Source organism: Lagopus muta, chromosome 1 (assembly GCF_023343835.1).
Source record: "Lagopus muta isolate bLagMut1 chromosome 1, bLagMut1 primary, whole genome shotgun sequence".
In the NCBI taxonomy this organism is placed as follows: domain Eukaryota; kingdom Metazoa; phylum Chordata; class Aves; order Galliformes; family Phasianidae; genus Lagopus; species Lagopus muta.
This window is the reverse complement of record NC_064433.1, coordinates 52,529,399-52,543,762: the sequence shown is the minus strand read 5'-3', so window position 1 is coordinate 52,543,762 and position 14,364 is coordinate 52,529,399. Positions and strand designations below refer to the sequence as shown.

General features: G+C 43.1%; 1 protein-coding gene across 1 annotated transcript; it reads left to right on the top strand.

The window, feature by feature from the left end:
• Positions 1 to 1,222: 1,222 nt before the first annotated feature.
• Positions 1,223 to 14,361, top strand: PWP1 (PWP1 homolog, endonuclein). Its single transcript, XM_048960082.1, has 15 exons — positions 1,223 to 1,353; positions 1,437 to 1,495; positions 2,826 to 3,010; positions 3,427 to 3,512; positions 4,862 to 4,958; positions 5,475 to 5,585; positions 6,233 to 6,363; positions 7,265 to 7,338; positions 8,978 to 9,074; positions 9,734 to 9,795; positions 10,479 to 10,590; positions 11,065 to 11,155; positions 12,243 to 12,364; positions 12,954 to 13,059; positions 13,758 to 14,361. The coding sequence occupies exons 1-15, from the start codon at positions 1,288 to 1,290 to the stop codon at positions 13,871 to 13,873; spliced, it is 1,515 nt and encodes a 504-aa protein (XP_048816039.1). The 5' UTR covers positions 1,223 to 1,287; the 3' UTR covers positions 13,874 to 14,361.
• The last annotated feature ends 3 nt before the right edge of the window (positions 14,362 to 14,364 follow it).

Sequence of the window (14,364 nt, the reverse complement as noted above, 5' to 3'; positions counted from 1 at the left end):
ATTTTTTTCTCATGCCAGAACCACAGAAGAATCAAACTGAAGAAAATGTGACAGTGGTGCTGTCGAGGGACATGGATTAGGTGACATGGCCACTCTACCTGCCAAGTTGAAATGCAGATGCCAAGTCCTTCAGTCTTACCACAAGAAATGCTCATTCCCTAACCCTGGGTACCTGGACACTGGAACAGGCTGCCCAGAGCTTGTGGATGCCCACAGCCTTGAAAGCCTGACACAATCACTGGGGGAATTTTGGGATGAACCTAAAAAGTTGTCTCAACTACGAAGAATGATAGAAGATGTCAGAAGTTTGAATTGCTTGAATTGCCCACAGCCTTGAATTCAAAGGCTTGAATTCAAGCCTTGAGGCATTCAAGGCCAGCCTGCACGGGGGTTTGAGCTGCCTGGTCTAGAGGGAGGTGTCCCTGCCTATGGCTGGGGGTTTGGACCTACGTCACCTTAAAGGTCCCTTCCAGCCCTAACCATTCTATGATTGATTCCATATGGAAAAATGGCACCCACTAATATTCACTGATGCTTGCTGAACATTGATGGAGACCAAACAGTGGATGTGACAACAGCCACATGAAAGATGAGCCACGTTCCAGCCAGCCACACAGACGTTTATATGCACAGCATACATGCTCTTGTTCATTGCTGGCAAAAATGCATAGCCTCTGGTGGTAACTATGCCACTGGCTATCAGTTCTTACGAAAAAAGTGCTAAACAAATGGGAATTTGCTCTATCAGCTACTGTCATTGTGCCCTTTGTAGCTGTTACAATTCCCATGGAAATAAAACAGGAGGCATTACTTTCAAAGCAACCTACACACTCCCCCTAACACTCAGCGAGCTGGAAGCTTGCAGTCAGCGAGCTGCACAGAGCTCAGAGCACGTATGGATGCACAGGTCCTTGTGCTAAATCACTGCAGCTCGGGGCTTCTGTTGCGTTGGTGCTTCTGATCGGTAGGGATTACCACTAGAATACTTGAGCGCCGAAGCACAACACCACGGGGAAACGCAGCGGGAAACCGCACAAGGCACAATACACGTTACAGCCCCGAGCGCGCAGCGGGGCGCTACCAAAGCCCGGCCCCAAAGGACCGCCCCCAGCACACTACTGCCATTTCCCTTCCTCCCTCCCCCGATATTGCGGTCACTTCCGGCGCTTAGACATGACGTCAAAAACAAATCCCCGCCCCCTTCCACTTCCCTCAGGTTCTGCCGGCGGAGTCCCTCCTTCTGACGTCACTCGGCTTGCGCCGCAGTCCTGCGCACGTGTCGCCGCCATGAGCTGCCCGGTGACGTGCGCCGCCTGGGTGCGCCGCGGCGTTGCCAAGGAGACGCCGGATAAGGTGGGGGTGGAGTGGGGTTGAGGGACCCCCTGAGGGATCCTTGGTCTCCCCTTCTCTTCACGGTGCTGTGTGTCCACCCGCAGGTGCAGCTCAGCCGGGAAGAGCTGAGGCGACTCGTCGGGGAGGCCCGCGGCAGGTTGCGGTGAGCGGGGACCTCTGGACGGGGGGCGGCTGGTGGCGGGCAGCCTGGGATGCTTGGGGGGGGGGGGGGGGCAGGAGGAGGTGAGCGTTCCAAAATCATCTTAAGCGTTTGGGAGAGGCTTCCCTTGTGCTGGTTTCTCTGAGTCAGAGTTGTTAAGGTTGGAAAAGACCTCTAAGATCACCTAACTCCACCGCCAGCCTATCCCCACCGTGCCGACACCTCCAGAGATGGTGACTGCACCACCTCCCTGTGCCACTGCAGCACCGTGCTCTTTTGGAGGAGACACTTTTCTAATGTCTAATCTGCAGACTGAACCATTGCCATGAAAGTTCAGAGCTCTTGAGATGTTACAAACTTTGCTCTGTAAGGAGTGACCTGCAACATGCCCCTACACAGTGAGCTTTATGTTTTGTTATCTTCTAATACAAGTATGGGAAGTATGAGGAAGCATAGTCTTAAAAATCTTGAAGAAATACAAATGTTATTGCCTGTGACAAGGCCTCTGGGAGGGGGGCAAAAAAAGGGAAGGGAGGAATTAGGCACCTGCAAACATACAGAATAGAGGTTGGAAAAATTGTATTCAAAAGAGGGCAAGATAAATCATTTGACACCCTTAAATTTTGTTTGGTGGAACTCATTTGGAATCATGCATTGTCACAGCATAACAGAATATCCTGAGTTGGAAGGGACCACAAGGATCATCAGAGTCCAGATCCTGGCTCCACACAGCACCACACAACAGCCAAACCCTGTGTCTGAGAGCACTACCCAGAAGCTCCTTGAACTCTTGACATCTCGGGGCCGTGCCCACAGCGCTGGCCGTTCTGTTTCATGCCCACCACCCTCTGATGCAGACCCTGTCCCTAACCCCCAGCTGCCCTCCCCTGACAGCTCCATGCCGTTCCCTCGGGCCCTGTCGCTGTCACACAGAGCAGAGCTCAGCGCTGCCCTCCGCTCCCTGTGAGGAGCTGCAGCCGCCATCAGGCCTCCCCTCAGCTCCTCTGCTCTGTGCTGAGCAAACCCGGGGCCCTCAGCTGTTCCTCATAGACCTTGCCATCCAGACCCTTTACCATCTTTGTCAGCCCTCCTCTGCGTGCTTGCGAGAAAAAGATTTCATCGCAATTCTCAGGCAGCCTGAGAGAGCAGTGACTTGTATTTTGGGGAGAGGTAGGAAAGGAGTGGATAGATTTCCAAATGATTGGCATAAAGGTTGTAACACAGTCTGTGTGAACAGTCAGGACTCTGTGTGCTGAAACCCTGCTAGCAGGCTGCTGAGCAGTCTCCCAGAAGCATTCTGTCTGAGTTTCTCAGGGGATGTGTCTTTAAACAGGGAGGGCTCTGATGGCAGCGATGAAGAAGATCAGGGCCAGCCAGCGGATGGCATGGATGTTGCCATTGCGGACAGGGCTGAGTCGCCTCCTGACAATGAAGAGCAGGAGGAAAGTGCTGAAAAGCTGACTGATGATGAACTGGCTGAGTATGATTTAGACAAGTATGATGAAGAGGAAGACGGAGGTGAGAGAAACTGAAATGTCAGATATGTGTTGTAACTTAAGAACGTTCTTCGCTTCTTTTTATGCTTAGGACACAAGTATATTAAAACCACTTAGTGCTTAGTTTAAAGCGCTGGAAATTCACGTTTTGAATTCTTTGCTTGTCTCAATTTAGAAAGTGATTTAATGGGTGAAGTAACTCCAGGTCAACTCCTTGCTGTGTTAGTACTGGGTGGTGTTGGAGGGGCTGTTGCTCCCCCTGCTGTTGTGTTGGAGCAGAGCAGCTCTGAACGGTGGAGCTGGCTGAAGTTCTCGTGTTTGAAAACTGGAAGTTCATATAGCCCACTCCTGATATTTTACAGTGCATGGAGTGGTGTGGGAGTTTCTGACTGGGTGGTCATTGACACGAATGAGAAATATTTTGAAATTCCCACGTAGGTGATAGCAAACTTGGAGAGACTTTGGCTGGTCTGGCAGTTTATGGAAGCAATGATCAGGATCCTTACATCACTCTGAAAAACACTGTAAGTACTGTAAAAATGTTAAATATCTGAAACGGCATAAACTTAGAATTCATTTAGGTTTTATTCCCTCCCAAGCTGCCTTAGGGTGCTTGCGGTCCTTTAAAAAGTCTGCCAGATTTGTGCTCAGACAGAATTCTTTTCTTTAAGATTGCTTCGTGCAATCCCCTTTATGTGTGCTTTTTATGTTTAATTTAGATGTTGAGGTGAACTGACTCACAATTTAAGAAATGTACTTCTGTATGTGGAGGGGCCGTGTGTGCTAGCTAATAGGAGTCAGAAAGTGCTTGAAGAAATAACAAATCTCAGGTCACTAATGACCCTAATAAGACAGCTTTCCAGCTTGCAGTACTCCTGCATGTTCCTTCCAGCCAGATGCACTCAGGCTAGTTTAGAAAACAAATAAAATGCAAAGTAATCATGTCAAATGAGCATTGTGGCTTGGAAGAAATTCATCTGTGTTTATTAAGGATACTTTTTGGTGCTCCAGCATGCATTTTGTTGGTGGTGGTGTTTGCTACCACCACTGTTGAAGAGTTAGGTACTGTGCAGTATTAATTGTACCAATTCAGAAAATTGCAATACTTGATAGAATGCAAATATCAAAAAATACTTTGAGTGAGTGAAGAAGAAATTATTGAAAGCTTGCAACGTGGTGCCCAAAAGGTCTCCTGTGCATTGTTTATTTGAAGGATGGCATTCTGTGTAAGGCTACTGTCTTTAATATGCAGTTCCTAGTTTTGCACTAACAAAAATTCCCTGAATGCCTTCCTTAGTAACAATGAGAACTGGATGGAGGCTACATCTGTTCTGGTGCAGCTGAATGCCAGTGTAGCTGCAGGCAGTACTTCTCTGGAACTATTTTCCAGAATGTGGACAATGTTTTAATGCTCTGGGAATTGCTGCCTGCTTGTGAGGAGCAGTGCCTCAGTGTCCTTATTGTGCAGACCGTTGTTACACGATGTAGATGCTCAAGGCATGAGAGACAAAGGAAAATAAGCTACAAATGTGGGATCCTGATGGTGATTTTCTTTTCAGTGATGGGTTGCATCTTGGTAGGCTCAAAAGATGGTTTCATGTGTGGTGATGAAACATTTCTCTAAATCCAACTGCATCCACATTAATGCCATCTCTATAGTATTCAGAGATACATTCAGCCTTCCCGTGACAGAACCTGGTTCTGCCTTTCTGCATCTACTGCCATACGATGCTTTTGGGTGGGTGGGCTGCAGGGTGTTGGTTGTTTTCTGTAATGTTTAAAAACTGTTACAGATTCAGCCTTTGGAACTTGTGCAGTTGTGTGTGTGTGTTCTTTGCTTAACATGTATTGGCCTCTCCTTTTCACTGCTCAGGATCAATATGAACAGGAGGACTTTCTGATTAAGCCCAACGACAATCTTGTCCTTTGTGGCAGGGTCGATAAAGACTACTGCAGTTTGGAGGTCCATGGTAAGTAATGTAGGATTTGTGCCTTACAGAGAAACCTGTTGGTTTTTTTCCGTGTGGATGTGTTGTAGATCTGGAGTCTTCAGCTTCCTCTGAAGTGAAAACTGTTCATCTGTTACCTAATGTCCCACGATACTGAATCTGGACTTTATTTCTTTTTCTTGTTTCTATGAAATGAATGTTTCAACCTTCGTTGGTGTCTCCTCATGTAGAAAATTGAGACTGTGGGTGCCGAGTATTTGTATTGAAGTGATTGTTTAAACAAAGTCATGCACACTGTGATGTCTGAATTTTGCTAACTTCTCACTTTGTCACTAAAGTACGCAGGGCAGTGTTAGTTTTGTAGGATTCTGTGAGCTGTAGCAGTACTTTGAGACTATGACTTCTACTTGGGAGCTCTGAACATATTGGAAACTTGCATTATAATGTAGTGTTTGCCATATCTTCTTTCTGCAGAGGTAAGCTGATTTTGGCTGCTTGCTTTTCCTCTTCACTGATGTCACATACATCTTTTTTCAGTTTATAATCACGAAGAAGACTCATTTTACGTACATCATGATATCATCTTGCCTGCTTATCCTCTGAGTTTGGAGTGGCTGAATTTTGATCCCAACCCCGAGGAGTCATCAGGTAAATGACAAAGGATACTGTAATTGTCCAATAAAAGTATTTGTACTTGAAAAGTATGTAAATGTAATGTTGTTACTAAGTAGTTTCCTTCACTGAAACTGAAATAAACTCAAGATGTTAAGAGGGGAAAACTGAAAATCTTTTTTTTTTCATTTGGTGATAAGTTACCTTAGTGATGCTGGAATAACAAGTGTTGCAACTAAAACATTGGCTTAATTAGAAATAGTTAAGTTATTGTTAATTAGCAGAACAAAGCAAACTGTTTTTTTGACGTTTACAAGTGCAAGGTTTCAAATTCATTATGGCACAGCACTGTTGCAACATTCACCTATATTTATGTTTTTAGTAACATTTTTCGTGTGGTGCTTTAATAGGGCTTGTTTGAGCAGCCATGTGTACTGAAGGGGAAGTGTACTAAAGGAGCACATCAGTTCTCCTGGCAGCATCTGCTTTCAGCAGTTTTAAACTCATCCTTGCCATTTATAATAATAAAAAATGCTCAACTAGAAAATTCTGGCACATAAATAGAAATTTTACTTGAGGAAATATGTAGAAGCTGGGTTGCCAAATATGCTGTTTTGTAACTCTAAATATGATTGCATTTGTTGTTGGTTTGTTTTTTTGTGTGTGTGTGTGTGTGTATGCAGGAAATTATGTTGCAGTAGGTAACATGACCCCAGTTATTGATATCTGGGACCTTGATATAGTGGACTGCCTAGAACCTGTCTTTTCTCTCGGGAGCAAGAAAGAGAAAAAGAAGAAAAAGAAAGGGAAGAAGGTAAGTATTGGTCGAACGGAGGAAACTTAGAGTGAGGATAATGTTCTTACTACTTTCCTGTAATGGAAAAAATAAAACTGTAGGTAGTCTGGTTTAATTCCCTCTGTTGTGTTGAAGGATGATGTCTAGACAGGTTACAGAAGATTATGTCCTGGCTGCATACAGGGGGCTGAAACTGCTATTTGCCTGTGACTCGGGGAGTTGAAATGGCATTGAGCAATAAGGAACAAGGTTTACTCTAATAAAATGCAGCTAGTTTAGATTAACCTCTGTCAGCTTTATTCATCTGAAAGTGAAGCATGTTTAAAGTAGTCATTGAGATAATATAGCGTGTGTACATAGAGCACACCCAGAGAGTGACTGAGGTATCAGAATTGCTATTAAAGGTAACCATTCGTAGATGCTACTTCAGCTTGAGACACTCATTGCTCTGTGCAGGGATAGTTAAAGCCTGGAGGAAAGAGCAGAGAAAGAGTGGGATAACTTATGGGTACCTTCCAAGTTGTTCTCCTAGAAAAATCCTTCAAAACTCAACCATTTAAAATTAGAATTTATGGGAGCTGGTAATTAAAGGATCAAAAGTGCAGTTGATGGGGAAAATAAGTAAATGCCAGGAGAGTTTAGAAAGAAGCTGAAAAAGCTGCACGTGAGGTGGTGGAAATGAAATTTCCTCTACTGTAGCCTGAAGGGAGTAACTGGTTCTGTGAGCTCTCTTGCTGTGAATGGAGCAGTCTGAGAGCTGGGGTAAGAGAAGGTGCCTTGTTGCAGCAAGTGAGAATGATTTTAAAAGTGTAGTTGTTTGTGGAGGCATCAAGGAGTTCATAGTAGTGTGTTGTGCTGCTCGATTTCCATTGAAGCTGTAATGTTCTGAAGTCTGCCTGTGCTGTATCTGCCTATGCAGGGTTCACCTCAGGAAGGGACAATGGAAGGACATGCTGATGCTGTTCTCGATCTCTCGTGGAATAAACAAAGCAGGTAAAGGAGCATTTGAAAAACAATGCTTGCAGCATTGGCACAGTTAATCAGGCATGCTTTTTTCACTAATTCAATACCTTATGAAGCGTAGTGCTGAACTTGAAAGCAGTTTTGAAATGAATCAGTTCTCAAAAATATTTGCCCCTTTAAAAAACAAAATGGAACAAAACTAGGACCAGATTTCTTTTTTATTTTTAAAATAAATGTTTATATACTGTTGCAGGTAGCTTTTATTTCCAAGTTGTCCAGATGAGGGCAGAGCTAAGGTGGTTCCAAGCCATTCAGTAAAGCAGCTGCATTTAAGCCAGATGAACTAACTGGAATAGCACAAGGTCTGGGCCAGTCCACCAGTGACCTAAAACAGCATTTCAGCAGATGGAGGTATCTTTATAGAAGGTAGTCCTTGCTGTGTATTATTTTCCTCTGGCTTTTCCCTAGAGCTGTGAAGAGAAATGACTGTAAAAGCCTTCATAGCACCGCTATAGAGACAACTCTGACCTGTGGGAATTACCTGTTGCCTGAGTGAGTTAGCAATCAAGTAATGCTGTTGAAGGAACACAAAGCAGGCACATCTGTGGGGAGAGGTTAAGGATGATGTGCAGGCTGGAATAAAGAAGCCACTTGTTATTGCTTAGGTAGTTTGTAATGAATCAACTGTTAAAGTATTCTTAGGATGAGTCTTGAAACTGTCCCCGTGATAGATTTTTTTTATTATTATTATTATTTTTTTCCTGCTGTCATAAATTCTCTGAAGATGCACACAATCAATTCTACATTCTCTGATCAGCAGGTGTCAGCCTTTACTTAGAGCTCCTTGTTGTCTAGGCACCAAAGGAGGAAGCACGCTCATAGATATTCAATAAACGTGGAGAAGTTGTGCTCTTCCACTGTGTTGTCTATTGAGCTTGAATTATGCACGTGCACAGTGTGGTATCATTCCATCAGTCTGAGTCAGACATAACTTTCATATTACTTAGAGGTGGTTGTCTTGTGATAGCACAGAGATAAGTCACAAAATTGCAGCTCCTAGAGCTAAAGTGTCTGGAATGTACAGTGCAGTAACACGCTGGGTTATGAACACCACGATACTGATAGAGCTTTCAGGAAATAAAAGTTGTACAGTGTTGGGTCTTTGTTAGTTATATAAACACTCAGATACTGGAGAGCTAAGTTTTTTTGTTACAAATAGATTTGTCTGGGTCTTGGCTGCAAGCGTATGCTTACAGACTGAAGTTGTATTAATGCTGAAAAATACCATCTTTATGTCAAATGGAGGGAAGTGCTTCAAGTCTTTCTCACTTTGTTTTGCTCATGAAGTCGTCCAGTAAGTTACATTTTCAAGTGCTGTGGGGAGTAGATCTAATTATGTAGACCAGTGTACTTGTGGGTGCCCCATCCCTGGAGGCTCAAGGCCAGGTTGGATGGGGCCCTGGGCAGCCTGATCTGATGGAGAGCAGCCCTGCCCATGGCAGGCGGTGTGGCTGGGTGGGCTTTGAGGTCCTTCCCAGCCCCAGCCATTTCATGGTTCTATGATACTTGATCTCCAAATCAGATCCTCCACGTATTTAGGATTTCTGACCATTATTAGGTTTTGTGTCTATAAGATTTTCTTAAACCTTATCTTTTGGCTTATTATCAGGAATGTTTTAGCAAGTGCTTCTGCTGACAGTACTGTGATTTTGTGGGATATGTCTGTGGGCAAACCAGCAGCCAGCCTGACACTACACACAGACAAGGTATGTAATAATTAATGTGTTTATTTCAGTGTAAAACACAGAAAAAAATACTGCAGTTTTTTGTAGCTGCTCAGTACTGAACACATACAACAGCAGCTCTGTGGTTTTCCAATCAACTGTGCAGAATTCTTTAAATTTCTGAATTGGTTTTGCAACAACTATATTTGGTTTTGAAAGTGTTAATTAATACTTATCCATTAGAAAATCATGGAAGACTTGCAGCAATTTCGTGGTTTGTTGTTTTTTAATGCCTTCTTTGTAAAAGCCCAAGAGGTTGGGAATCTAATAGTGCTGCTATGAAGCTTCAAAAAACAGGTCTCTGAGCATAGATCCAACTGTGAGCTTTGCTTAAGGAAACAATGAGTGTTACCTATAGTTTGTTCTAGGTAAGAAAGGTTTAAAATAAGTGATACCAAAATTCCATAGTGATGGATATTTGGGAAGTCAATTAATCTTGTAATTAGAACGTGGGAGTTAGTTATTCACAGCTATAACTTTGTTTTGCTGTTAGCAAAGTCGCTGCCTTTGACAAAGGCAGTGGGAGGTAATAGTGATCGGTAGACAGTTGGACTGGATGATCTTAGAGGTCTTTTCCAGCCTTGGTGATTCTATGATTCTATCTCAGTGCTTATTCTTTCATAAAATCTTCTGTCACCTAGGTCCAGACATTGCAGTTTCATCCCTTTGAAACTCAGACCCTTATTTCCGGATCTTACGATAAGTATGTCAGAGTAACGTTTGTCAGTGTTACACTTAGCCCAATGTTAATGCCATTAATTTGCCTCAGGTTTTCCTTTAATTTGCTTTTAAGAGTGCCAGATTTGAGTAAGGTTGTTATTTCTTTCCAGTGAGGTAGCCAGATTTGTACGTGGCCAAAATACAGCTTTCCTTCCCTCTTTCTCAGCTTTGCCAAATATTTTCACCATCTGGACTGAAATTTTCTGTGCCAGGCATCTGCTCCAAACTGAACTTATTTCTTGATTTGTCTTTGTATTTTCTGCAGTAGAAATGTACCTCTGCTCATCCCCCTGTAAACTTCTCTGGGCTTTTCCAAACTGTAAGACTAGGTTGGGCTTTATGTTGTCTGGCTTGTGTTATGCACTTGCTACGCTGGAGGAGAACCACATGGTGTTGGGAGCTGGATTCTGCCCATTTTCCTCCCCAAAATTCCTTTTGTAAAAATAAGAAAAAATCTCCAAGCATTCAGACCAGCATCCTGATCCATTGTTAGCTCTCCTTTTGACCCCCTGGCCACCTACATGCCAGTACACTGTAGACTAGCAGACTGCCTTTGTGGATTCATCCTGTAAAGCATCCAAGAACCACCTGTAGGTGCCAGTGGTAAAATGAATTTCACAGAGTTCAGTTGTGATTCTGCTTTTTTCCTTTCCTGTTTTCCCACAGGTCAGCTGTGCTGTACGATTGCAGAAGCCCACAAGATAACCATCGAATCTGGCGGTTTAGTGGTCAGGTTGAAAGAGTAACTTGGAATCATTTTTCACCTTGTAATTTCTTAGTGAGTATACACTCTCTTCTTGGCCTGTTGGTTGCTTCACTTAGCTGTGTTTTTGTATTTGCTCTCAGTATGGTTACACCTAACTTTGTGTAGGTCTGTGAGGCTGCTGTTAGATGGCTCCAAAGTTTGCACTGAGTTTAGAGACAAAAAGCTCAGTTTTCAGTGCTGAGCATAAGTTCTGAGCTCTGTAGTGCAGCCATATTCAGTGCAAAATACAGTTAAATTTGCATACAGTTAAGATTTCCACAGAATTCACTGCAGTGTAGTTTATATACACAGAATAGTTCAAGCTCCAGATGTATGAAGTCTGACTTTGGAGGTGAAGAACTGTGTACAGGGGAACGTGTCTTGCTAAGAAGCAGTGTAAATTTGTCTCAGATGACAAGGGTTTAATAGAGAGTGGATGTTATTGCATAGAATGTTTTTAAACAAATGACTACAGCTGTTTGTTTCAAAGTATTGTGGTTTCCTTAGGCAAGCACAGAGGATGGCTTTGTGTACTGCCTGGATGCTCGCTCTGATAAGCCGCTGTTTACTTTGAAGGCTCATGACGAAGAAGTATCAGGTAAATTATGTGTGTGTTGTGTTTGCCCCAGTGGTGAGGCTTGTGTGGAAGATGTCTTCAGCTGATGTGACTGAGATGGTGGTGATTCCTTGCTTAACAAAAAAATAAAGTAGTGTATAGTAATAGTGAGTAACTGGCCCACGATGCCATCTGTGCTGAGAACCACAGAATGTCAGAATGGCTTGGGTTGGAGGGGACCTTAAAGCCCACCCACTGCTACCCCTGCCACAGGCAGGACTGCCACCCACCAGCTCAGGCTGCCCAAGGCCCCATCCAAACTGGCCTTGAGCCTCTAGGGATGGGGCACCCACAGCTTCTCTGGGTATCCCGTGCCAGTGCCTCACTGCCCTCTGAGGGAAATACTTCCTAGTATCGAAATCTCTGCTCTTTTCGTTTAAAACCATTGTAAACAAAGTATTTTAACAACAGTGAACTTGCCTCAGTGGATATCATGAATAATAAGCATATTGAAACAGATTTGTTCATCTGGGATATGCTCTTTTTGCTTTTTGGGGTGAGAAAAGACAGAAACTACGGAGTCTGGTCCAGGACTATGAACCAGAACTTCTCTATCCATAATATTTTATACTGGCATTTCACTCTGATGGTGACTTAGATGTGGCACATGGGAAGATTTCCACACAGTCTGCTTTAGACTCCTTGAATCATTTGACCAGTGTAGAAACTTCTAAAAAGCAACTTGAAGGAAGTACCTGATTAGGTGAGATGTCAGTATGTCTCATCATCTCAGATAGCTGAAGAGATGGAGTTGAATGAAGAAAACTGCCTGGGGAAGCCAGATTATGTCAAGTAAAAAGCACAACAGCAGCAGCAGCTCTGTACTGTTATTGTCATTACATTGAGAGACAAAATAGGTCTACATGAAGTTTGCTCTCAAAAGGTTCTTCTGTTACTGTAGGGAGCAGTGGTAGCACAAAACTGTCATTAACTTTTTGCTTTGTTTTGCTGGAACTGAGTTTAGTGTGTGAAGAATATTAGGTTTGTTCTGCTTTCACTCTAAATGTGTCCTCAGCTCTGAAACAGTGATTGATTGATGCTCTTACACTGATGCATTCATATCTTCCAGGGCTACAACTAAGTAGTCAGGTCAAAGGGTGCCTTGTGACATCATCTGCTGACAAATATGTGAAAATTTGGGATATCCTGGGAGGCAAGCCAAGTTTAATCCATTCCAGGGATATGAAAATGGTAATCTTTGATTACATTTCTTGCTTCTAAGAAGGCTTATGTATAACTGCTGAACCTGTTTTCTAATTTAAATCTTGTTTTGTGTAATGCCTTAAAGAAATAACAACAAAAACCCCACATCTGTGTACTCTGGGTAAACCATTCCTCATTATAACACAGTATTCAGTTGAAGACATAATTGGCAGGCTGCTTTGAAGCTTTGGATCTGAATGTCAGAGCATTCTGCAGTAGGACTATTAGTTTTCCATCATGCATCTTTAAGGTTCAAGATGAATACATGATTTGTTAAATGTAATTAACAGCTCTTACAATGATTTTTGTAAGGACGCAAAGTCAAGTTTCAAGAGACAGAGAGCTTACATTTGTCATACCTTGCCCAGCAAAAGTATTTTCTGATGATAGAATCATAGAATCATCATAGAATCACCAAGGTTGGAAAAGACCTAAAAGATCATCCAGTCCAACCGTTCACCTATTATCAATAGCTCCCACTAAACCATGTCCCTCAACACAACATCCAGCCTTTAAAATCATTTTAACATGATATTTAGGAAAAAAAAAACCCAAAACTTTTCTCCCTCCTTCCCAGGGTGTTCTCTTCTGCGCAGCTTGCTGCCCTGACTTCCCATTTGTTTTTGCCTTTGGAGGAGAGCGAGAAGGGCTGCGTGTCTGGGATATAAGCAGCATTTCTGCAGGTAATATTCTCATTTTCTGGGTTCTCGAGGCTCTGCCCCAGGGTGTATCTGTATAGTCAGTAATGCAGCGTGGCTCTGAGTGTGACACTTCTAAAGAAGTACCCAAAGACTGAATGTTTTCACACTACCAGCTTAAAAATTTTTTTTTTTTTTTTCCTCCATTTTGGAGGGCTGTATTAGCTACAGTATATTTTCTTGTAACTGAAACAGAATAGTCATTTCTCACAGTCTTCCTTTTTTTTCTTAATGTTCTTGGTGTAAACAAGCACTGCACAGAAGTGAAGACTGGTTTTGATCAGTTGTCTCAGTTGCATGTAGCTAAATGGTGTGAATTTTTTGAGGCTTTTAAGAGCCTGATGGCACCCAGAGAGAGTAAAACCAGAAATAAATAATTTAAACCGTTTTGCTGTACAAAACTCATCCATTTCACAGTGCTTCAGTAAGGGAATTACACACAGGGAAACATCTAGGGAGTCTCTGGGGGAGAAATACCGTGACTTGTAATTCAATTATCGTACATGAGGAAACAGATTGTTATGACTTGTAAGCTCACAACTCCCTGCTCTGGGTAATGGGGAAGGCTTTGAAACTGCATCAGGTGAGGATTTCCATTCTGCTGTATTTGCCTCGCTGTACTTGCTGCAGTGCTCTCGTCTCTGAGAAAGTAACATGGAAGCAATGCCTTACCTGTGTTGCAGTGAATGAAGTTTTTGGAAACAGAGAGAGACTTGTTCTGGCTGGTGCAAACTCTGTGGCTTGCAGCTCCTTGGCTGGTAGTAGCAGCAACAGTTCAGAGACGGCGATGGAATCGTGACGGACCAAACCTCACAAAATCAAAGTAACTGAAGGGACTGCAGCTCAGGTGTATTCTACCAATTCCCCTGTTTGGAGAGCGTTTGTGAAAGTGACTCGTGTTCAAACTGCAGGCTGCTTTATCTCAAAGAAACACGGATACGTGGGTCAGCTCCCAAATCTGCAGTTGTGAGTTCTGCCTTTCTCACCAGCTTCAAAAGACTGAATTTCTTCCATATGCTTGAATTTACAATCCCTGAATTAGGGGCAGCTGGGTGTAGAGTTGATAGACAAGATGAAATCGTATCCAGAAAAGCATTCTGCTGCTGTCAGAGGTTTGTCAAATACTGCAAAGAAGGTAAATATCTCCTGATGGTGTTAAGGAACAAAACTACACAACTGTTGGCTGAAATGTCAGACAGATGCTTGGAGAAATGGCAGCTGTAAATAGTCGGACAACTTATCCTTAATTTGAGACTGGATTGACTAAAATTCTTATACAGATTTTAAGCT

Coding starts and splice junctions, on each gene's coding strand:
- PWP1 (XM_048960082.1), top strand. CDS start 1,288: ATGAGCTGCCCGGTGACGTGCGCCGCCTGGGTGCGCCGCGGCGTTGCC. Junction 1,496..2,825: donor GAGGCCCGCGGCAGGTTGCG/GTGAGCGGGGAC, acceptor GTCTTTAAACAG/GGAGGGCTCTGATGGCAGCG. Junction 7,339..8,977: donor TCGTGGAATAAACAAAGCAG/GTAAAGGAGCAT, acceptor GCTTATTATCAG/GAATGTTTTAGCAAGTGCTT.